The sequence below is a fragment of the Centroberyx affinis genome, unplaced genomic scaffold, assembly GCF_046629955.1.
Source record: "Centroberyx affinis isolate AG114_WGS23_722 - 3 ecotype Tasmania unplaced genomic scaffold, CSIRO-AGI_Caff_v1 ptg001917l_1, whole genome shotgun sequence".
In the NCBI taxonomy this organism is placed as follows: Eukaryota; Metazoa; Chordata; class Actinopteri; order Beryciformes; family Berycidae; genus Centroberyx; species Centroberyx affinis.
In genome coordinates this window covers 186,958-212,166 of record NW_027280280.1, presented here as the reverse complement: position 1 = coordinate 212,166, position 25,209 = coordinate 186,958, and the positions used below count along the sequence as shown (strand labels likewise).

At 41.8% G+C, this 25,209-nt stretch overlaps 1 protein-coding gene across 1 annotated transcript in view; it reads left to right on the top strand.

Annotated features, from left to right (window-relative positions):
• Positions 1–573: 573 nt before the first annotated feature.
• The window catches only part of LOC139653514 (elastin-like), a 54,351-nt gene continuing 29,715 nt past the window's right edge, over positions 574–25,209 (top strand). Inside the window, exons 1-5 of the mRNA XM_071530366.1 lie at positions 574–698; positions 13,023–13,106; positions 14,052–14,099; positions 15,395–15,487; positions 16,041–16,067. Of these exons, the coding sequence (XP_071386467.1) occupies positions 623–698; positions 13,023–13,106; positions 14,052–14,099; positions 15,395–15,487; positions 16,041–16,067 (328 nt within the window). The 5' untranslated portion in view covers positions 574–622. The remainder of the gene's footprint in view (positions 699–13,022; positions 13,107–14,051; positions 14,100–15,394; positions 15,488–16,040; positions 16,068–25,209) is intronic.

The window sequence follows — 25,209 nt, the reverse complement described above, 5'->3', positions numbered from 1 at the left end:
AACACTTGCTTCAGAAAAGACATCAAGAAATAATGTTACTGCATGTGCTGAAAACCGACCAGCTAAAAAGGAGAGCCATGGAAAACAGGTAATTATCTGGGTATGTGGTTTGCTCTTCCTCAGTCTCTTGACTCTGAAAGATAAGTACGCTCCGTATCCATGCAAATGCTTGGCAGACAGTTCAATTCCTTCTGGATGAGAGAGAAGGGGGGGTCTCTCTCTCTTTCTTGCTCTCTCTCTCTCTCTCTTCTTGCTCTCTCTCTTTCTCTCTCTCTCTCTCTCTCTCTCTCTCTCTCTCTGTCTCTCTCTGTCTCTCTCTCTCTCTCTCTCTCTCTCTCTCTCTCTCTCTCTCTCTGTCTCTCTCTTTCCTTGCTGGCAGCAGAGTCTGCACTGTTGGCAGGAGTGACCAGAATAAAAACAGCAACACCAGACATAGGGGAGGAAAAAAAGCAAAGTGATCCATTGAACCAGAGTCTTTGCCCTCTCTTAATTACGTCGTGTCCCATATCTTTTCCCTTTTTTCACTTTTTTTTCCACTCTTTAAGACTTTGGGCTAGTGGTAATTAGCTAGAGGAGAATAAAACCAGCTGATCAGGAGAGGGGTGGTGCATTTTGGAGCGAGATGGCTAACAGAAACGTTCTGTTGCTCTTCTGCGGACTCTTCCTCGTAGCTCTGATTCAGCCCTCACTTCAAGGAGGTAAGTGTGTGCCTCAGGTGAACTGAGCTGAGATCTCTGCTGCATCAATCACAGGCTTAGAGCAGGTGCAGTTTTTTTTGTCTATGCCTCTCTTTGTCCCTCTCAGACATAAACATAATTTAAAGTCAGTAAAGCATGTTTTGGTGACAGCTAATCAGTGATTAGAACAGTGTCTGGTATGTATTGTTACTTATTTTCCCTTATTAAGTTAAACCCTATAGATAACATATAAACCCTATTAGAATTGACCTCAGTTGCAGGTGTAACTCATTGTGAATGTACATAAAATACAAATCATGTGCTTAAAAGTAACTTAGATGGTTTTATTTTTTTATTGCCTCCTTTGGCTTAATCCCAGCTAACACCTGAAAAAAGAATGCTGTAATTACATTTCAATGTACTTCTGGCGGTGTGATTTTAATATATTAGTGCCTTCGTATAAACCTCTCATGCAGCAGGTATGATAATTAACGAATGTTTAGTCTATCCTCTGCACAAATATCCATGAGTAGCGGTATGATTTAAACAAACTTTCCACTTCACTCTAAGGCCGCAATAACATTCTGTTCCATCACATTACTGATGAACAGCTCACTATCTCTTGACATTGACAATTAGAAAGTTCCTTGCTACTGTATTGGAGCTGACGTTCAATACTGTCCAGGTTTTGTGGCCAGAGGCTATAAATTGTAGTTGTGTTTAATAGTACTGTCACAGAAGAGCAGATAACTGTACATCATAACTTTATTTCAGCTCTGGCATTCTCATTCAAATCTTTATTGTGTACATAATTTAAATCTTCTTTGAGTTTTGAAAATTATTTATATTGAGGAGTCTTACAATGATTACCTTTTGAGGTTGCAAAATGATTTCATACTGTAATAACTCAATGCAGTGTGTTTTTTTTTAATCAATTTGATAAATCACCACAGCACTGTGCATTAAGTTATAAGCAATTCTAAACCAAGCAAGCAATAATTTGATATGATCCTCTATAACTGTTAATCAGATTTATGCTTTTTTTGAAAATATTTTCAGATAGAGCTTGTATTGGCCACAGTGGAAAGCTCTCATTAGGCAGGAGGAACAACAGAAAATCTAGTCGTCATCTTACACATGCACCTGCAAAACAGTGTATGTTTATGTGCTGCAGACAGTGTGGGAACTCTGTAAAGGGCTCATGTAACACTCTGGTACTTTCCTATAGCATGTCAGGAAGAGAAGACTCCAGCTGCTCCCTCTTTCCCCTCAGCTACACCACATACTTTAAATTTACCCTTGATGAACTCCCAGGTGGACAGCTGCATAGATCCGAGCGTGTGTGAGTGTCATCTTGACAGCGTCGACCGGGGCTTCTTTCGAGGCTACAGGACTGTTCTGCCCAGAATCCTTGAAGCAACAGTACACAGATTTTAGGGGTTCATTTCACTCACAGTTTGCAGTTACGGCTTATCAGTTTCAGAGAGACAGGTTGTGAGCATACCTTTCCTCCCACTCTCATTCAGCCCGTGAGTTTGCTCTTTCTCTCCTTTCTGCGTTGCTTTGATTTTGTTCTTCGTCTACTTTTTGGCTGAGAGTCTGAGCTGTTCAGCCCTCGACTGGAAAGCATGTTTAGCATCTGGGTCCGGGTCTGCTAGAGTCAAGTTAACTCTTTTAGTTGTATGTATTTGCTCAAAAGCATGATCTCTTTGGCTCACTGATGCATTTGTTCCCATCTGATAGTGTTCAAGCATCCTTTCAAAAGCATCAGATTGAGTCATGGTTAGACCCCAGTCCTTGCTAGATTCCTGACAAGAATACCTTGCCCATATATAGTCTTACTTTTGCTATCTTTTTTGGTTTGGTCTGATTTGATGATGTTGACAAAGTCTAAGCATAGTTGTAATACTAATGGAAAAAAATTAGACATTGCAGATAGACACCTACTATATGGAGACTGCACTGAAAGCTTCATGAAATAGATAACATTGTGCTTTTAAAGTCCCTCTTGACTTATGTGCCTGACTTATGTGTCTGTTCAGCACCTGAACATTTTGAATGTATATTAAACCTGTCCAGGGCCTTTTAGATCCAAAGATTCTGGCTCTGTCAGGTCATAGATTTGAAAATATAAAAATTGCTTTTGCTCTTTTCTCCCTCACAGCACATTTATCCCTAGTTCCCTGTGCCAGCCTTAACGTTCAGTCCACTGTGTTGACCGAAACAATCAGAGTTCAGTTGAGATTTTGAGGTGCGCTCAGACAGAATTTACAGCATGCAAAGGAGCCAACAAATATCAATATTGGCTTAGGAGCAAAACTTTGATCTCCAGTGAATGTTGAACCCATCCATATCAAACATTTCTGAGGTGCTCAAACCAGCTCCATCTGTGACCGCGCACAAGTTGAAAAACCTACTCTCAGCTTGGTTCAAAGGTCAATTATCTGCGAGTAACATGAACCTCATTAACACCCAATCCGTCCTTTTAGTGTTTCAGCACAGAAAATGCCGCTTCCGCTTGCAAAATTTACCCTTGGGATCAGGTTGGATTGCAAGGCCTTTCTGAATGTTTTCCATCGACAAGTGTAAATGAGTTATGGTACTAGAGGGAACATCTGGGAAGGAGTTTGTTAATAAATATGCCCCTTGTCATGTTACCCTATAACCATGTGCAGGTAGTGTGTCTGTTGGTTCCCCCTCGTATGATGAAGGAGTCACATTTTCCTTACATTCTACAAACAAACAACATCTGTCGGACGGATACAGTGAGTTGGATGTTATTCTGATCAAAATAAATCTGTGGCGTGACAGCTTGGGCTCAGTGGCCTCTTTTTTGAGAGCTACATTAGATAGCTCAATCAAACCCAGGCCTAGAACTTAACAAGCTCTTCAAACTGTTGGTAAAATTCTTTGAATCGTTTCCTTAAGCTGGAACTCAGAATTTCTTACTATGTAGCGTCCTAATAGCTTTTAGTGTGTAAATGGAACAGTGAAAAGCTTGTAAACTGCCGTCTGCCCCTTTGCTCCCCTGTCGCTCTCTTTGGGCTCCATCAAATATGTAATGCAATGACAATAGCTTCACTTTTTACATATTAAATGCCAAGAGTGTATCAAGTTTCCCCTCCTTCTATTTCACACCTCCATGTACAGTATGTTGTGTTCCCCCAGACAACCTCAACAACCAACTGGCGAACTTGTGCCAGTCATCAGTTTGGTTTTTATGACGGACACACTTAATGGCACAATTCTGACAAGCAGAGGCCAGTTGAAGATGAAAAAGGAAAAATAGCTGTTCTGTTCCTTCACAGTCTCATAAGAATTAAAGAAGTTGTGATTTTTTTAGTACTGCTGGAAGCCAATTTGCCTCATTTGCCAGGTTCAGCCTCGAGACTTCTGAGGAATTTAATACATTAATTCTCCCCATCAGTGACACTCCCCTGGCTGCAGTTGAAGGTAAATGAAATCACTGTGGATTGGATGGCACGCCTTGGCTGTCGGGCAACAGTAGTGATGAATTGCAGCATGGCCCTTATTGCTGGTAGATACCCAATCTGATTGTCTTGAAGTGAGTGCTGCTCCAGCCTTTATTGGTGGCGTGTGTTGTGAACACCTCTGGCCCTAATCCCTTTTTTGGCAAGGTGTGGGGCCAGCTACAGCAAGCTGGATTAATGTCACACCCTGGCGTCTCATGGCTCAACGGCACTGCACTGCAATTAAAGGAATAGGGCATTTAAAGTACTGCCTGAGGAAGACACAGAGGTTCTGTAATTGGATCAGGACTTCTTCAATGCTGGACCCACAGAGGCTTTTTAATTTGTTGATGTTGAATGGTTTGGTGCAGTTTGCTTTATGGTGACCTCATTCAGTACTGACTTGAGTTGGAGCCTCTGGGTTACTAGCAGCGGGCGACCAGGGGTTGCGAAAGAACTTTTATTCCACCATATATTTGTCTTACTTTGACGTGTGCTGGGAGAGTGTCGATCTATGTTTTGCAGTTTTACATCAAAACGTGTTGCCCGGCTGGGAAGTCATATCAAAACTCATAGTCAGGAGCGATTACTAACATTTTAGCTATCAAGTTTCCAATCACCATTTTCACTATAACTATTGTTAAGTGTTTGTAAGAATCAGACCAGAGTTTTGGAATGGATGAGTTGCTTTAATAGACACATAATTCAAAAAGAGTGCATTGGAAATGTCTAGGGTGTAACTCCAGGCATACACACATCACGTTTTACTATGTGTACTCTATCTATGTAACACAGATGGCCTGTTTAATGCAACCCATTTCCTTCATAAATAGACGGCTGACATGATTTGTGCTTGAACACTCAAACGGCACAGGTTTCTCATAAAGGTCCTTACCGTGGCTAGGAGCAAATATCGGTTCATAGTTTGTTTTGCTCTTAGTTTTTGGTTGTGGGTAGATGCCAGTCCTAGCATCTCCCAGTCAGATGTTTGGTCTGTGATCAGCCAGTGCCAAGTGTTCAACAAAGAAGCACATTAACTCAGATGATTCATTCCAGCCACTCTGCAAGCAGCCCTCACCAGGCTGTGAGCTGTTAGGAGCAGTCTCTCTGGGCCAACAATCTGAAATGGCTCCTGTCAGGAATGTGTTCAGCTTGTTGCATTTCTTGACCCACCGCTGCCTACTACCCAAGCTCTCCCTGGTCTGCTTTGAGTAAATGTATGTATATCCTCAAGGAAATGTATTTAATTAGAAAAAGAGATCTCAAGCTGTGGCTCTTATGAAAATGTTCCATCTGTGAGATATTTGAAGAGGCTTGTCAGGTTTAGTTTTATTACAATCATAAAGCATTGTAAAGGAGCTGCTTCTTTTTCTGTTATTTGGGACAGGCTAATGACATTTTTTATTTTTCCCTCTACGTCAGGTGTTCTGCTTTAGTTGGAATGATTAAGAGGAGCATATGAAAAGCACTCGTGCCATTACTCTTTCATGACAAAAGGACTGTGCAAGAGCACAAAAACAAAATATGTTGTATATTTTTTATCACTGCAAATACACAGCTATAGCCATAACTAAACTGAACTTTAGACAAGCTGGTGATAAAATGGAAATTCTGATAAAACACATTACGTCAATGTAATGAAAGTCCTCTGGCATGAAAATGTTATACACTGTGTTGTATTAGTTTCAATACCCGCAAAAGAAATGTTTCCTTGGTAAACATGGCTTATTAGGCCTTTGGCATCAATCAGTTTAGGTCTGAACCAATGAAGCACCATATGTACTACACTGCATATGAATTACCCTTGGGTCATGTCCCATTCCTACATACACTATATAAAATGTCTACAGAGTGGGCTGATCAGTTCTGTCTTAAGGATTTTGTTCCTCTGCACATACGAGAAATCACTCACTCATCATTCTTTGCGCTCTTGCAATTATACAAATTGCTTTTATCCTTTCCAGGATAAAGGCAAATGTGGAAATGCCCATATCAGGTTCATAAAGATGATTGATGATTCCTCATTCAGTCCTGTCCCTCCTCGCAATTCATATGCTGAGCTGCAGTATTTGGGGTTTCATTCCACTGTGAAAAATAAATGTTTATTGATATCCATTACTAAATATTTGACAATTAGGGATGATTCAAGCCGTTAAAATGTAAGTAAAGGTTCTAAGATCTTGATTTTGTTTGAGTAGGTGTCACATTTTTCAAATAGTGGATATCAAATTTTGGAATGAAACTTCATTTTTGCCTTTGCCTTGGATGGCTGTAATATGTCTCATTAAAACAGCTCATCCCATTTTAGGTAATAAGATACAGCAGATTATTTGTATTTGGTCTGAAATTTCATGTCTGATGGATAACCATCTTTATAGGACAGCACCAAAAGAGCAAAGCAAACTATAAAGTGGAAACTATACAGTGTAAATAGCTAATATTTTTCAGATTGCAATTATTAGATGTTTCTGGAGAAGTTGCTTCGTCCTTCAACTGAGTCTGTCCTACTGAATGATGCGATCAAATAAGCTAATTTCTGAAATGGAGTCAAAATGCAACCGTAGAAAAAGTCAAAATGCAACCGTAGACCGTAACTTATGTTTTCGTCATGCTCAATACAAACTCTGAAATACTTATAGAGGAGGAATCCACAGCTGTTAAAAATCCTTTTTTTTTCAGTTTCAAAAGCATGTCTTTCCTAATCCTGTAGTGATCCACTATCAGCTCCCAATGGGATGGCCTCAGCCAAGACACCCAAGGGCAGACAATGGAAAATGACAAGATTAGAATCAGGTCTTCCCTCACTTTAAAATAGGGTTGTCTGTGTGTTGTGTGTTTATTTGTCTGTGCATACCTCAGGCTGACGCTCTGCTCCACAGATGTGTCACTGATGCAGAGGCTTGGGCTGAGGCCCCAGGCCTTGGCTTGGCTCTGGGGAAGGACAGGTGGAGGAAGGGACAGGCAGGGGAGAGAGAGGGGGAGAGTTAATGAGATTTATCATCAGATGGATTTACTCATTTCACTTTTTACTGCCTTAGATGCTCCTTGTGCTTTCCTCATTTCCTTGCAACATGCTCTGGAAAATATACAGTGTGAAAGGGGTGACAAATAATAGGTCGGCTGTCACACATCTCACGTTGCAGTATGAGAGCTTTCCATAAAGGGAGAACATAACCTCCTCTTCTCAGATCTGACGCAAAGCAGTAATTGACAGTGGTTTGAATGGGTTTGACCACAGAACACAGTTGTTAGTTAGCCAAAACATTTTTCATTTTATTAACAGTGATGGAGTCATTGGTGCTGAATTCGGTAAACGGCAGGTGGTTGAAACAGTGACAACACATTACAATGTAGTTTTCTCAGGACTTACCGCAAAGTATGAGGAGTGCAGTACTGTGTAATCATGAATGGTAATGGCTCTCTAAGTCTTTAATGAAGGGTGGGGAATACAGTAATTAGCCTTTGTGCAGTTGCGTGTGTGAGTCGTGTGTATATAGTTTGTCTTGCACGACTACCATGCAAATTGTTCCATCAACTCTCAGGCATTTAATTATTCAGTAAAACAGACCAATTATTAAACAACCACAGTGAAGGGTCGTGAAAATGTCATATTACTCACCAGCTTGTTGTAATTGCAGTGAAACGACACTCTTTCAAGTCACAAACAGCAATTGTAAAACGTGTGTCATTAACATGGGAGGTACAAGGGGAAAAATCCGTCATTGGCTTTGGTTAGATTCAATACTAAAACAATTTCTGACTTAAAATTCCCTAACTTCTCTGCTATTCAGTCATTAAAAGGCCTTACTTGTGGGCTCAATAACTCTTTTCTTCCATAAAATTGGGCCTTATGAGCCAGTATAAGATTTCCACCAAGGTATTATTTGTACTTAGATTGTTTGATGTTTTTTTGGGGTTGGCTCTATCTGCAGTATTGATGCTCAGACAAAAATATCAAATGAATTCTCTTGCTAGCTAAACAGCTGATAAATATGTCACTTCCTATTTTCCAGGCTAACACTCAAAACATGACATACTACAAAACTAAACATCCTGGAGGTTGGATACGCCCTTTCCACCTGTTAGTTAGTGTCTGGTGGACTACGTGATCTTATCAAAATTTAAAACAATGGAAAGGGAGAAACCAAAACACGGTCCCACATTGGGTATGAAAATGTTTTTTTATGTAGTTCTTACAGCTGAGCCAAATACTTTTCATACATTTTATGGTGCTGCATGTGTTTATACAGTATTAATGTAAACTTCCAGCCACTGGAAGCTGAAATCAGTGATTTGTCTACAACTGCATTGTCTTTTTACCTTTTCGGATTACGAAAAAAAGACGCAGTATTCCTATAAAAAAAGAGATCTTAAGCTGTGGCTCTTATGAAAATGTTCCATCTGTGAGATATTTGAAGAGCCTTGTCAGGTTTAGTTTTATTACAATCATAAAGCATTTTAAAGAATAAGTATTCCTATATGAAAAAAGCAGTATTCCTATATGGAGGAAAGCTGTCATGTAATTGGATGATTAAAGGAAAAATCCACCCTAAAACACTTAGACACTGGTAAAAAGAAGAAAAGAACAGCTGTTAGTGATGTACCTTGAATTTCGGGGTCCATTTTGTTAAGTACTGTATTTTTTTTATTCCTGTCGATAATTGGCCAAACATAGACAATGTGATATCATGTCAAGATATTTCCAGTGCGTCAACAGTGTAGCTTAATAGCAGAAAAACGTTCAACTATCGAAAGCATCGATGGTAAACGACAGGTTTTGGTGTTAGTCCCTCTAAATCAAAGAGGAAGAGCTTCTTTGCAGACTCACCATTTTACACCAACGTTCAACAATTATACAGGGAGCAATCCATTGTAGAAGAGGAAGAGACACCAATTTCTCCACCAATAGTAGCCTTAATAGTCCATAATGCAATGCAGCTGTAAGACATGTTACGTTGTGAGTAAGGGGTGCAGCTCTCAATTTTTCAATTTTTCTCAACCACAAACTTGCTCTCTTGCGCTTACTACGCAATCACTATTGTTCCCTCCACCTAAAACCCACAAATGAAATGTAACAAGTTCAGGTCCGTTCTCTGGGGGTTGTAGAACGGCATTCTGGGAAATGTAGGAAATCACTAACTGAAGTAGAAGTAGACGAGGCAGGTTGAGGCAAAGTAAATGACAACATTTCATCACAAAATAACTCCTGGAATGCATTGAACATCACTGATTGATGATATATAACAGAATAACAGTGTTATTAACCGCTAACCTCATCTCAGGTTTTCACTGACGGCGTTACTCCAGTGCTAACACACGTAATACAGTCCAAAACGCAAATAAAGATTTCCTTCTTCATTACGTATCATACTATAAAGCAAGGAATCTCTGTTTGTCTGTCTGTCTGTATGTCCGTCGCATATCTCGAGAACCGTTCGTCCGATCGACCTCAAACTGGTGGGTGTATTGCTGGGGACCCAAGGAAGTGCAGTGTCGGATTTGGTGCAATTTGGACACGCGACACGTTCAATATTAATAAACTTTGAATAAACAAGTGAACAGCGCTCTGTGCAGCAGTGGCGCAAACGGGCACTGCACTAGTTAAATTAAATTGTTTAACAGCCAGTCCTAATCTTGCAATGTGATTGGCTAAGAGACATTTCAAGGCACTCTCAGACCCCTCACTCACTCAAATATCAGTCTGTCTTGTTTACATTCTGTTGATACACTTGCTGCATTTGTAGCTTGACGCTCCAGGCACTTTTAAGTCCTGTGGTCAGACCCCATTCAAGATCTCTCTTTCGCTCTCTGGCCAAAGGAGTAGGCACAGCAGAGTATTGGAAAGTTTATAACTGCAACCAAGGGTATCAAGCTAACCGGCTAAACTTCCTCTTCCTAGCGAGCACGCTGCCACTCCACAGCAGTGAAAATAACTCTTCCTCAGACCACAACTCCCCACACCCATTTTATTTACATGACAGCAAGAGGGCTTATTACGTTAGTGTGCAACCTGCAATAATTTATTGACGCTTCCTCATCATCCCTTCGTCACATCGGCTATCTTAACAGTTCGTAAATCCCTCTCATGTTGCAACACATTACTTAGATTGAAAATAAGGCTGTATTTCATCATGAGAAGGTTAGATAATGTCGGTTTAAAGAACTCCAACTTGTCATCCTGTGTTTTGTTGGGCTTGTACATGTAAGGCTGTATTTGACCTTTTCTACCTGCTCCTCTATCAGCCATTGTTTCAGCAGCATCAAATTACTAATAAGAGTTACTGCATAGTAATAAACGTTCAGATCTTCTTTCCCAGAGCTTTAGATTCCCCGGCATTAATCATATCATGAACACTCAAAAAGCAAACTCTTGACTGCAGTCAACTGTGAAATAAATTCTGCCTCGGCTGATCACTTGCGCTCTGCAAGCCAATCTTGCCCTTCACACACATTCCAACACATTCCCATGAGTTCACCAGGAACGCGAGTGCATGATGATGATGACGATAATTAGGACAATCAGAAAGAAATCTTCGAATTTATAGGCCAGGTCAGGTCACTTGGCAGAGGTCAGTATGTGCCTTATTTGGCGGGGCTGTGTGAACCCAGTGCACTCTCTGTGTTGCCCTGTAACTGTGGTACAGTAGTGTGATGGGATCCCGACCAGAGGGAAACTGGAGCAGACACACACTCCCCTCTGCCTCGCTCACACTGCCGAGACAGGAAATCCTCCTTTTGATTGTGAAATGAAGGAGCAGAGTGGAGAACAATCACTCCACCCTGGTAGTGTGGTGCCCGCACCTGAGAGCTCTGCCATGCAACCAATGGCATCTACAGGGCTAATGGGCACACACACACACACACACACACACCCACACACTTTCACATTTGCATTGAATTATGTTTTTGCTAATGAAATACAGAATTGTGGACATTACTCTTTCACCATTCAATCAGGTCAGGGCTTTTTTTTTTGTTTTATTTGAGCCTTGCATGATTTCAAGTTCTCTTTACTCAGAACTCATTATCACAAGGCCAAACTCTAGGAAACCTGATCGGCTCTCCCATCATCCAACTCCCTGACCATCTCAGTTAGGACCTGTTAGAATGCACTCATCTGTCCTTGGGTTCATACATGAGGTCATTTATTAAACAAAGACGCAGCTGCCATGCTCTTTAACATAAACTGTTGCTCAAAACATAAAGCACACCCCCTTATGTACACCTCCAAACACTGTGATTTACAGTAAATCATGAAAAGAGAGAGTCTCCTCCATAGCACATGACCCTATTCTGTTAATCGCTGTTGGCCCAGTCCTCGTTGGTTGAGAAAAGAGTTTTCCTCTTAAACAAAAACAGACTGGGTAGACCTAATATTTTTGCCTCGTTCTAATCAGATTTGGTGTGCAATTTTAGCGGATCTAAGTAAATATGACAGTGCTGTCCTCGCTAACCTCAACTCAAGCTACTCAGAGCATCAACACTTTTAGTTTCTCCAGTGTAGACTTTCACAGTTTATGTTAACTTTCCACACGACATGAGTGAACTTATTAGCGTTCCTTGTTCCATTTCTTCATGAGCCAGTTTGGCACTAGCGTGCACTAACACCCCCCAACCCCCCCTCCCGCCCCTTTTTTGTTCTCAAACATTGTGGTTCTCCCATATACACTACAATATCACCACTTCCCATCCAACAGTTGATTCTTACAGTATGTTTCTGAATTTCACACCAGACTGGTTTCCTGTGGTGATTGGCCCTGACTACTCATTTGCTTAACTCCAGCTGTGCAATAGACAGAATATTGATGTTACTGTGGTGGCACAAACCCATTTTGCATGTCACCGCTTGTTAGTGGCAAGGTCAAAGCCTTCCTCAATGCAATAAATAAGGCAGGCATATGCACTTAATATACTGCATAGATTTTCGGGTTTTTGCTTTTCCCATGAGCTCAAATCAGTGTTAAAGACATTTTTCATGCGTACAAGCAAACTAGACCAGACAGTAATACCTTGTAATGTTCTTCCCCTAATGGCCACACTCAGTGAACAGAACACCAGAGCACAACGTTCACACAGCACTCGCTAATAAACACATGAACGCCTTTGACATGTGGTTTTAATTAATTGGCCTCCCAACACATGTAAAAGTCATTAAACATAATCATTGTGGTCCTGCAGTCCCCTTTCTCTCCATTGCGTCGTGTTTTTAGTGATACAAACCAGGTTTTTCCTTGAAAAAATACAACTTTGTAATTTTGGCCTTAGCTCACCGGTCCCGTCGGATTTAGCTGTTAGTCGTCCCAGAACAACTAGAGTCGTGTTTTTTTCATCCTCCCTTTCTTTTGTTTCTGTTGTTGTTCCTTGCACACATGAGGCCACCGTGTCTGGGATCCAGAACGACCATCTCAGGAGTTACTCTGGGTTGGAGCCAGAAATCGGGAAAGGAAGGAGGCTGGGGGGGGGGGATCCACAGTGCTGCGGCTTGCTGAAAGAAGGTTTCCAACTGCAGTACCTCATCAGAATGAAAACAATTGGAATTTTCTCTTAATCAAGCTCATAAAGGTTTTTTTTGCTTTGAGTTGTGCTGGAGCTGTTGTATTCACATTTTAATGTGCGCTCCATCACTGCTATGACCCTGGGCAGAGGTGCATGCCAAGGACAGATTTCAGGTTTGCTGTCTAGGTCACAGATGATGAATGTGTTGGGGAATGTTTGTCTAATGAATGGGGTCATTGTTGAGAAACGCTATTACGAGGGTTGTGATTAAAAAAAAAAAATCAATGATGTCTATGGAGTGTTGGCCACATTTTTAGCCAGTGGCCCAAGTGTTTGGTGGTAGAGAACTATCTCTTATGATTTCTGCTGTGTGTTCCAGGTGTGTATGTACCAGCTGGTGCTGGAGTCGGACCAGGAGGCGTGGGACCAGGAGGTGTTGGCCAAGGACCTGTATTTTTTCCAGGTAAACCAGCCTCCAATGTCTGTCTGGATACTGTTTAAACAAAAATAATTCAGAACACAACCACAACAAACAAAGTCTGTTTTGTCTTTTCCAGAGTTATTATTGTTAAATAAATGTAACATTAAGATTAATACTGCTGTTGACAGAACAAAAATGAAAAATTACTAAAATGAAATAAAAATAATTAAGTGCATGTGATCCTGAAACTAAAATCGTTTCCCATCAAAGTAACGGAAATGTAAATACTAATACAAAAATATAATAATATTGGTCTTTACTTGACAAAGTTTTGTCATCAAACAGAATATGCAAAGCATTTCACAGCTGCCTGGATGGTTGAAACACAGACATCTGGTCAGACAGTGAGGCTAGAGCTTCAAATGGTCCAAAACAGCTCAGTTACATGTAACTCGTCTGTCTCCCACAAAAACCCAAAACCTAAACTCCTCTTTTGATTCTCCTCATATGGTGCTGTGGACCATCATAGCCTAACCTTTTTCAACAAAGCAAATTCATAAGCAGGATTGAAATGCAACCTTGCTGGATCAGTCTACTAATGTGCATAAACCTCCATGTACCAGCAACTGCGTGGTTTTGATTTTTGGCTCATGTTGTGCTGGCCTGTGCATGTGCAATCATGCTGCACCGTCTCTCTGTCCACTTTCCATTCCCTCAACAACAACTAACAACATAATTGAGGAGGGTGGGCCGCTATCCTTTAGAAATGGTTAATTAAATAAAGAAATAAAATCGATGAACAAGCATACAAACAATCAGTAATCAGCAAACGACACAAGATGCCACAACGCGTCCTCCTGGTGCCCCTACAGCAAGTAAGAGGAAAGGCAGCTGGTGTAATGAGGAACTGCTGAAACAAAAAAACTGTCCATTACATCACTACATGTACCATAACTCTTATGCTCTGTATGATTGTTGTTTTACAAGGGGCTGCTGGAGGAGTCCCTGCAGGCTATAAACCAGCTAAAGCTGCAGGTGAGCAGAACAGACATTTGATTTATGATTTTTTTCCTCATTTAAAGAGGTAGTTCAGGTTTTTAAGAAGCCTACAGTATCTGGTTTATCATGAACTTGGGAGTCATTTCAGTCCATCCAAAAAGCACATGCACCAATACTTTAGGATTTGGATATGAGAAATTATTACCATTTGTTAGCAAGTCAATGGAGCTGAAAAGCATTTCTTTGAAAAAATATTAAAACAGGTTTTTCTATGTAGTAATCTGCTATGTTGTGAAATATTTAGACAACAGTTTGGAATGGGAAAAGGGAAATTTGTGGATGGACTAAGGTGACTTCATGGTCAATCAAATGTTCTATGATTAAAGTGTGAAAGTGCTGTTGCTCCTTCTAGGCCCAGATTATCTTGTCTGAACGGCCTTGACTGGCTTTAAAGCACAGCCACTCAATGACAGATATTCTGTCTGGCCTTTGTCATATCACACATTCATAGCAGACACACTTGGCACTGCATGCATACATACTCCACTGTAGCTACAATACACCAAGCACAACATGAAGGACTGGGGCGGTACTCTGCACACTCCCAACCGTTTTTACATGGTGGTGGAACTGGCAATGTCCTTTGCTGAACAAGTTTGACCCTGTATCCTGTGAGCGCCTCCTTTTTTTTAAGCTAGCAGCGCTAAACAGATGCTTCCAGGAAGAACTGGTAATGCTGTTGCGATGACACTATTAAAAACTTAATAATTAATATGGTGGATTCATAATAAAATTTGAAAGTTATTTGTTGTTGAAAGTTGAAATACGTTAGTCTGAGTGCCAAATACCTACTAAAGTTTAAACACTGTCGGGAGTGCACAGCAGTGTAACCTTTACATTAACAAGAAGAACAAAGATTAGCGCTCAGACTTGTTCCCTGTCAACACTGACAGTACGTATGTACTGACGTACAGACAGACGTACTTTGGTAAGGGCTGTGAGGAACATATGGTAACATTTCCACATTGTCACACCACCACAAGATAAGAATAGTTAAATCCTAACGATATTGCCGTAGCAATAAACATTGTGTTCAGTGCCAACCCCCGTTATTAAGCCAGATTATTGGAAGACATTATGAGGTGTGAGGCGTGGAGGTGTGAGGTCTGTTACACATTTCTCTCACACATTTAAAAGCTCAGTGGTCAATAATCATGATCATGATTATAACAATAATGATTTTAAATGATGATAAAGATGATCTGAAATGAATGACAATGTTAATAAAGATGATGATAATGATCACACCTGTCTCTGTATGACCCTGACAGCAGGAGGTTATGGAGGGGGGCGTGGTGTGGGCCCAGGGGGTTTGGTGCCAGGAGGTGTTGGGACTGGCTTAGGGATTGGAGGACTGGGAACAGGTATGAAAATAAAAAACCTGAGAGACACTTGGAACGATTTTTCATTTTAGCAATCAACCACCAGCATTAGCTGCCCTGTGGCTCTGCTGTCCTTACTGGTATTCAGGCCTTTTTCCCCAGATCTCAATATTAATAACTGAAAACAGGCAATAATGCTTCTTGAAAAGTACAGCTTTGGGAATAGAATGAAAAATTTGGTGTCTATTTTGCAGTGTTTGAAACCTGTGGGCAAAATCATGCCTGTAACATATAAACAATAAGTTTTCAAAATGTAAATTAATGATGGGGAAATTAGTGATGGGGAAATTGGTGATGGGGAAATTAGTGATGGACACTGCAGATCCTGAGGTCAGCCAATTTTGGTCATTGATTCTTTAGGAATTCCTATTGAGGCATGTGTGCTAAAAAGTGAAAATGCTCCACCAAAGTCACAATGCCTGTAAGTCATCTGTATCTTATCAGATTTGGCATGAAAAGTGTTTTGCTATTGCAATACAAAGGCGTAGCCTCACATAAGTTATTAATTGTTTGTCTGTTTGTTTTCACTCAACAGGAGCAGGTGGAAAAGCCCCCAAACCAGGTAAGTTGGAACATTTTTGCATTCATGTTTCAGGAAACTGCTGTACAGTAATGGAGTGGGCAGGATTTATAAATGTAGGTATTAAAAAATAGTATCTAACACTTTTCTCATGACAAGGGTTAACAAATGCTTCCATAATATTGGTGTTTTTTATTTTACCAGGTTTATTGAATAATTTAAAGATGTAGTCACTCAGTAATCATACAGTGATAGCTGCAAAGTGATACTGTAATAGAAGCAAAACATATCTTTTTATTCACAACATGGGAAATTCCTCTGCATTCCTTTGAGCAAATAATATTGAAGTGCTTTGGAAGGAAGGAAGGAAATAAAATGTGTTGTTATGAGGTAGATAAAGTATGTTAATGTGTATTGAATGCATTAAGTTCACATACCAACAGAAGGGTGAGACCTGTACAAACGCAGGGCAACGGCTAAGGAACAACAATCTCTTTTGATTGGTTGTCACCAACATCTCTTTATCACCCCTGTGTTTTCGTCGTGGTCGGTTTACACTGGCTTGGCAGCTGTGTGGGACGTCCTGACTGGGTGGGACCATACAGAGATTCCACCACTCCTACACCTCTACTGTATTAGGGAGCGATGATTGGCAGAGTGCAAACTTCCATCAGCGCCTGCCAAACAATGGTGCCAGAGCACTGATTAATGTTATTGTAATGTTAGGCCCTTACAATATCTGGAAACCTCCTTGTTGAAATTTACCACAGCCCTTCTCTCCGATACTGTATGGTCAATATTTGTCTTTGCTGTATTTCAGTCTGCTCTGTATTGGTGCATTAGCAATGTTTAGCCATCATTTAACTTCCATAAGCATTGCTGATACAATCTCAGCCTACCTCTATGTGTTGAGAAAGATAAGGAACCAAGTAATCGTCGTATAGTCCTGATAAGAGATGGAGTGGGTTACAGAAGGGTCCCTCTTGAGTGGTTTCCCCCCCTTGTCTAACAAGTCATTGAGTTGCAAGAGAGCCATTTTGTGAAAATGACCTAATATCCAGTATTAGATGGAAGTTGACTTTGGCTGGGATCAGCAGAGCATTTCTTGGGAAGCAATGCCCTGGCTTTTGTATGCACTTGAATCCCTCTCTCTCACCAGGCCGCCATGGCAGAAATTAGATTAGTGAGAAAAAAGGAAGCAAATGCTGTTACAAGCAGCTCCTTGTCCTTTTGCAATCAGGGCAATGTGGGTCCTGTAACGGTATAAATAAGTGCACTCTAACACCACCACCTTAGTATGGAAGAAAGGAAAACTTCTAATGCCTCGCTGAATGAACAGTTTAGGATCGGCTAAGATTGCACAGCCTTTTTAAATGGAAGGAGAGACCGGTAGTCACAAAGGGGTTGAAACTTGTTCCCCTTCATGGCTGTAATTGGATTCAGTCTTCACTGATTATAGGTTTCCATCAAAGGTGACTTTTCAGATGAAAGATTTCCATTCCATCAGCTGCCTGGAACAATTCAGATTTGGATTTTGAGAGACTTTCTACATAGAAGTATGGAGTTTCCATTACTGTATAAATGTACTGTAGGTTTCACACAATGGCAGGTTGAATCCATCAGTTAGTCAGTGTTTGGCTTGTGGCGCAGAAAACTTGCCAAATGAAATTATATGCTACAAGCATATAGGAAATGGTCGACCTCTCTCTATTAACCTTCAATATGTAAAGGCGGATCCTGTTGCTTAAGACACGTGCAAACACCTGTAACACACACACACACACACACAACTTGTTATTCACTCTCATGTGGGTGCCGAGTAATGTCATTGCATTCCACAGATATACACCTTGCCTGGCCTGTAATGGAGAACAGCAGCTGGCGATGTGAGTGGCGTGACTGCAGTGAATTGCAGCGTTGCTCATGCAAGACCTTGTAAATGTTACACTAATTGTGAATCCTGTCAGCATCCAGCTTTGACAAGACACTGGAAGCTGGAAAAAGGGAAATTTCTCGTTCTGTACAGCTGTTGCACTCTGTCTCCTTCCCTGTGTTCCCTCAAGCAAAGGTGGATTCAATCCTCAGACATAGTGTGATTGCCAAAACTAGACAGGCTTTTTCAGACTAGCCTCTTGTCACTAACAGTTAGTGTGCAGGCGGTTAACAAGAAACATAGAGGTTACTGTTTTAGCTATTGCTGTAATTCCATTGTACCAGTACAATAGTCTGTTTTAGGTTGGGGAAGGATGTGTCTGGGTGGGATATCCATGTGTCCACACTTGGCTTACCAGTTATCTCTCTGAGGGCAACAGAAATTGAAGATGATACAAAGAAAATAGGCTGTCTGCTTGCCTTTCTGTCTGTCTGTCTGAATATTGACTGTAGCAATGTCACATAACACCACATCAGTCTAAGACCTATGAGGAATTACATGAGAAATAAGGCATTGGGTTCTTATAGCATCTCCCTTCATAGGTTATAGATATCATACAGTAGATGTATGAAATAGCTGCAGTGACTAGAGTGGCCCACTAGGTCATAAATAATCATAATAAATAGTTGAGTTTATTTTCTACAAGGCAGTGCGCCACAGGATGACCGTTTTAGCAGGCAACAGTATCCAAGGAGTTGTCACAGCCTTTTGCCAACACTTGAATCACTTTTTGACCCTATGTCCGACTCTGTGGCTGTTGCTGGGAGTATTGCTCATCTACGCTGACCAAGAAAATGCTTGCTATTTCACCACCCTTAGACTATTCATAACCACATTTTTTTTATTACAACAATGCGATCATGTTGAATGTAAGACTTTGTGCATCTTCCTGTGATTTAGAAAGCACAGCCCACCAATATACCTGAGGCTGGTTTATCTTCTGTTATATATCAGGGTCTTTGTTTGAAGACGTGCTGAGTGCACTTGCAGGCTTCACAACAGGAAGAGGAGTGAGCGGAGAAATGGCGCAGAAATGGAAAGATGGAACGGAGAAGGGGGGGGGGGGGCGTAGAGAGGAGAGAAGGTGAAGCGAGAGGGATGGAAAGGAACGATAACTCTGGCATACATATATATGTCATCTATGCAGCACACACACATACACATACACACATACACACAGGCATAAAACATATATACACACTCACTCGCGCAACACACACGCTTGGAGATCTTGCGCAGAGAGAGAGAGAGAGGAGACTGATAGATTGAGGTGAAGATGAGAGCGGTTAGCCAAGAGAAGATGAGCTAGGAGGAGGCTTTGTCTGCTGGAACACATATGCTTTTCATTACTGGAGCTCAGACCTGTCCTCTGAGCCGTCAGAGACAGGGAAGCATGTGAATGTGCATGAGCGTATGAGTGTATGCAAATATGTTTACGATCTTCATATGTATGTTATTACAAGTGTTTTATTTATGTGTATCCTGGCATTGGTTTAGCGACATATCCCCCGCCACCGCCATCACCACATATACAGACACACGCTCACACACACACACACACACACACACACACACACACACACCATAAATCATGGGCTGCTCGTTCAGACACAAGAGAACTATGTGAAAGATGGCATTTTCCCCTATTCTCACCCACTTATATCCTCTCCTCCTCTATTTAATCTGTCCTATGCCTGGCATGGTGCCAAGCTGTGAATCTGTGGAACCCAAAGACACTGCAGACCCCCCCACACCCCACCCATCCCCACCATACACACACCCCACACACAGCTTGTTTGTTGTCATTACATATGTCTGTTATTTTCTCATTTCTCATCAGTCAGTGTCACCAGAAATTATTATCAGCTTCTTCAAGAATCTCATTAAATCATTTGAAGAATTACAGCTCACACCACATTGAGCTTTGCCACCACTTTAATTAAAACGATAAGAGGTAGAACATGATAAGATAAGAGGTTCATTGGTTGTTGAATGGTGTCAAATCCGTCACCAAAGCCGCATGGTACGGTTTGTAACTGTTATTTTTTCCGACAATAAACCAATGTTTTTACTATTGGTCAACCACAGTTTCCCGTGCTGCGGCAGCCTGCTCAGTGTCATGTTTGAGCGGTCGTCTTCTGGTGACCATGTTCCCACCTCTATAAGTTATTTTTTTGATGTTCGCCGTGTGAGTTGATGAGCCATCCCCTGGCATGCTCCTACAACCTCTCCCCTGCTCCGTTTGCCAGTAGGTCTGGAGCATGGAGCACTCTCCTTGTCCATCTGGCAGCGCTGCCTAAGTGATGTTTATACAGCGATGGAGAAATCTCTCACTCTTATTTCCCTAAGCGTCCATGAAGACAGATTAACCCTGGAGCGACCTTGTTGCAGTTATTGGTAGAGGTGGACCGAAAGGTCTCATAGGTCAGAATTCATCTTTTAGATTTGTGGCTGGACATGAGTAAGCCTGGCAGTGCTGTTTTCACAGTAGAAGAGCTGAGGCCTACATTTACAGTAGATCATTAGATATGTCATTCTTAACTTCAGAAATGTGTTCAAAATGTGAAAAAATAGTAATAATGATAATGTATTGCTTTTTACATCCTGTTGTCTTGGGCACAGGAAAATGCACCATCCCTTGAGCTAGTCACTGCAAAAGATGACCACCTTAATGTAATTTATTGTAGCATTGACTTCTCTCTATTGAGTCTCTTTCCAGTGTAGTTTCACCTATTTCAAGATTTTTTGTTATTTTGAAATAAGGTGGATCACTCTATTAGTATCAAAATAAAGTCACTTGATTAAAGAAAATTCTTGAAACAAGTGAAATTACCTCACCCCACTGGCATATTTTTTCCTGTTTTGAGAAAAATAAGATGTTAAGATGCAATACTAGCCTGATATTCAGACTGAATGGCCAGTTTGTTACCACTCCATTATTCAGCCTGAGATTGCCTCGTAGTTAGCCGTTTTCTGTGTGGGGTGGTTTATTTTCCCCTAAATCCGTCACTGACGTATCCGGCCACTCTGACGTTTTTCAGTCGACGCTGATGCTGGGCAACCAGTTAGCCACTACATCCATGGTTAGCCAGGGTATTTACTAACTTTATCAAGAATGTTGGTCGACTTTGACAAAAATATTGGTTTTGCAAAGACAATATGTTGGTGAAGGGGGTGATTTCAACAAATCTATTCTGCTGAATCGACAATGAAAAACCATTGCACAAACAGTTCAAACTTTAGTCCCACCCGTTGATTGGCTCAATTGTTTCTCCGAGTGAGAACAAGCCGTTGACAAGAAAAACACCAGACTCTGAATCGCACGACAAAATCTGAAAAGTGAGCGGGGTGCGATTCAGGAGTCTGGAACCAGGCTAACTCTGTACCAGACTGAATGAATTAACAAGGGCATATAAGTTGATGATCTGCTGTGTCGGTGCATTGGAGCACTTCTACACCTTACCTGCTGTCCTGGCCTTTTAGCCCATGCAGCAATACCTTGATATGCAATTTGTTAAACAGCATTTCCACAGCCAAAGCACTGACACAGTTCATCTCTCCCACTTCAGTGGAGCATCCCATGTGTTTGCCATAGTGAGATGCCTCAGATGGCTGCACTATGATCATCGTCTGCGTAATGACAGAGGAACTCGGAAAATGCTTTTGAGGCTGACTCAATGAACCTAACCTCGATGTGTCGATGCGCGTGCTCGGAGGCGAGCCGACCTGTCTAATGCTGGTCTCTTTTCTCAACCCTGACTTGTCAGAAAAGTATTCAGTGGAATGGCAGTGAGATGCATATGTGGACCATCTGGGAGAGGAAACACACTTGGCCAACTTTACATACCATGGCCATGGGCTCCTTTTATTGACTGTTTTTCTCGCCCTATGCATGATCTGCACCACTGATATTCTCAAGACATAATAAATACTGGTCAGCAATTAGGAATTGTTTGTGGTAGTTGTGTATGTATAGACCATGAGGATTTGGTTGCTGTGTGTACTTTCACGTTTACATATAATGCTTGCAGTGTGTGTGTCTGTGCATGCCTACTTGTTTACATGTTTATGCATGCTGTGAAAGTGTGTGCCAGGCTGATATGGGTGCACGGTATGAGCTGTGGGTCAAGGTATACTCTATAGACATTGCAGGGCTCAGTGTTGGCAGAGCAACTGTGGCATTCCTTTAGAAGTGGATAAAAAAGAATAGCAGAACCTCTCTGACAGAAAAAAGGAAGAGTGAAAACTGTGTGGTCAGCTTGAAAACTGATAGCATGGCGTGTTCTGCTCCATATGAGTTTCAGCATAAACATCGACGTCATCACAAGCTCAGTGGATATGTTGTAATGCATGGTATATGAATGAGCACAACTAGGAACATCAGTAAGGTTCTTTGCACAGAAGTGTATGTAATAAGGCATGTGTTGGTGGAGTTGTGCCATGGTGAAGGACTCACAAGCACTGAGGCTGGTGAAGGTAGACACTCATAGACGTCACTGGGCAGGGCAGCCTGGTTTGGCATGGTGGCAGTGCTATAGTCCAAATGCGTGCAATGGCTCGTTTTACAGTTGCACTTAATTTGGAGCCATTCGTAAGAGCCGCTCACCCCCTCAGAGTACGTGCGTCAAAGTGTGTGTAGCGATGACTGAGTGTGTCTTTTTTTCTGGGATGCTCCCAAGTTCACTGAAGCCTCTTCGTCAGTGCAAGTGCCAACCACAGAACAAAACAGAACAGCTTTGATTTTTTTGTATGAATGCATTGTATCCCCTCTAAAAGTGAAAACGACCACCCAGACCAACTGTGAGCAATCAGACCAACATACCCGTTTCATTCCATTCTAATGTTGGCCTGGACTCTGTCCCAAAAGCAGATACATAAAGAGAGAATCTCAGAGCCTTCCCCTGCCTGTCTGTAGGAGCTCTGATAGTTGTGCACTTGGGGTCATTTGGCAACGAAGAGGGCTGAGGCTTTGGGACCTTTCGTTGATAGTGTCAATGACTCCATGGAAAAGGAAAGGGAAAACAATAAAAGGCTTGCCGCCAAAGTTGGCTGGCTCACACCAGCCAGCAAGAGAGAGAGTTTGTGTGTATTGGTGTGACTTTGTGAATGCTTAATTAGTCCAGCATGTGACTAGTTCTGCTTCTCATAGCTGGGTGCCCGTGACTGACAGCACAGAGAACCTGGAAGTGACAAGGAGCAGGGGAGGTCACAGGAGAGGGGAGAGGAGGGGAGGCGAGGGGAACGTCAGTATGTCCACTTGTCTCACGCGATGTGGAATCACTGCGGCAGCTCGCATCATCCTGCTTTCATCCAACTTGTCCTGCATTACCTCATCAGAATGCAATCTATCCACCAACTTGGAACTGCCACAATGTGATAATGTGATACTGATAAAAATCTGGTGTCATGACAGTGAAGGACATAATGATGGGCTTAGCTTTCAAAGTGAAGATTTATATGGGACCACAGCCGAAGAAGATTCCACCTGTCAATCACAGCAAAACACTGATTCTCTGGAGACCTTTGGCGGGCCTTTCAAGATGAAGTTATCATGTGAGTTTCCCATCACATTACAGATAATTACAGCATTTTCACCGCCATAACACTTCTCTATACATCTCCCAACTTCCCTTCAGCACACGCTGATCAGACAGTTTATACTGTGAGCCCTACGTGACTTTAGTTCAACTGAAGACTCATCAAGACTCATTATTCCTCCGTGGCCACATAACATCACGCTCCTGTCATTTTTGTACATTGACTTTGACCCCTATGCCTTTACTGTAAACAGAAGTGTGCTCTTAGTCCACTCGCCTGGTTAAATATGAGTTAGAACTAAGAAGACAGTGAGAAACAAGTCCCAGAAATCTCCTGGACATTCCAAGGATCCAAATTCGAGGTCTGCTTTCTGCGCGTCTGCCGTCGGTTACGGTGGAAACCTGCCATGGAATTCTTTGCTCTCTTAAATTAAACCCTTCACCCAACCCCAGCTGGTTCACAAAGTAGAGAGAAAGGGAGAGGGGGGGAGGAAAGGGGAGGAGATGGAAAGGAGAGAGTGGATCCATCTTTCCCTCCTCACGTTTGGCTTCCTCTGTTTGCTCCTTTTAACACCTCAGGTCTGGTGCGCGCAACCCCTTTGACACTGACTGGAGGGGAAGCAGAGAGAAAAAGACAGACAAAGAGTGGGATGGAGAAAAAGGGAAAGAATGGGAGAAAGGAACTGAGAGCCGAAAACACTGTTTTGATTAATGTCTCGTATTCCTCTGGTTCTTAAACAGAGGATTACCTTACCTAACCCCAATGGAGAGTGAGCAAGATGTTTCAGTGGTGAGACTGAAACCAGATCCTTCTGTTCACACTGGCTCATATCCATCACTTGTACTGGACCTGAGTTTGAGAACATGACTAGTGACTGAAAGAACTAGCCACATTGTCTGGCCAGTTTTAGCCCAATGTCAGTCGTCGGTTTTAATACCAAAGCACACTCCTTGGTAGTGGGCAATGAATACTGCATGCTTGTCCAATTTGTCCCTCGTCACATTTTAATTTCTCTGAAAAGAAGACTGGTTCTTTGTCAAAGAACGTCTAGACTTGCATTTACACTTGTACCCAAACTGACATCATTCTCAAACCAGCTACCACAAATGAATAAATCCAGTTGCTTGTGATGCTGAATTACTCACTGTCGCACAGTGCTAGATCTCACCTCACCGACCTTCCGGTACACTTGTCACTGCACAGCTGTGAAAGCTAGTGGTCTTTTCTGAATGGAAAACCATGTTCGTGTCACACTTCTTTAGAATTCCAAATGGAGGGAAACTATGATGTATTAAAGTACTGCATCAGTTACCTTCCAATTTCCTTGGCCCTTGGTTCTCCCTCCTGTGTAGTATTGGGTTTCTGTCCCTTCTATCTTGTATTCAGAGCATCTGACCTTTTGCAGTGTTCCCCTGTCTGAGGTCCAAAGGCAGTTGGGGTTTCAATTAGTCTCCCAGCCTTTCTACTGTGGTTTGGGGGTCACCAAGAAAAGCAGCCACTACACTGGTGTGCAGAAATCCTCCAACTTGTCAGGAATCAGCAAGCCCATTGGCTAAATACTGGGAGCAGCACCAAAGAAAAACGATGATTCGTTGTCAAGGTCATGGTGCAGAGTTTCCATGAGTGCAGTTTATTACAACAAACAACATTGGTGTAGACTTCCAATAATGTGTGAGCTAAGACAGATCTATTTGTGTGAGCTGACATGCTGTA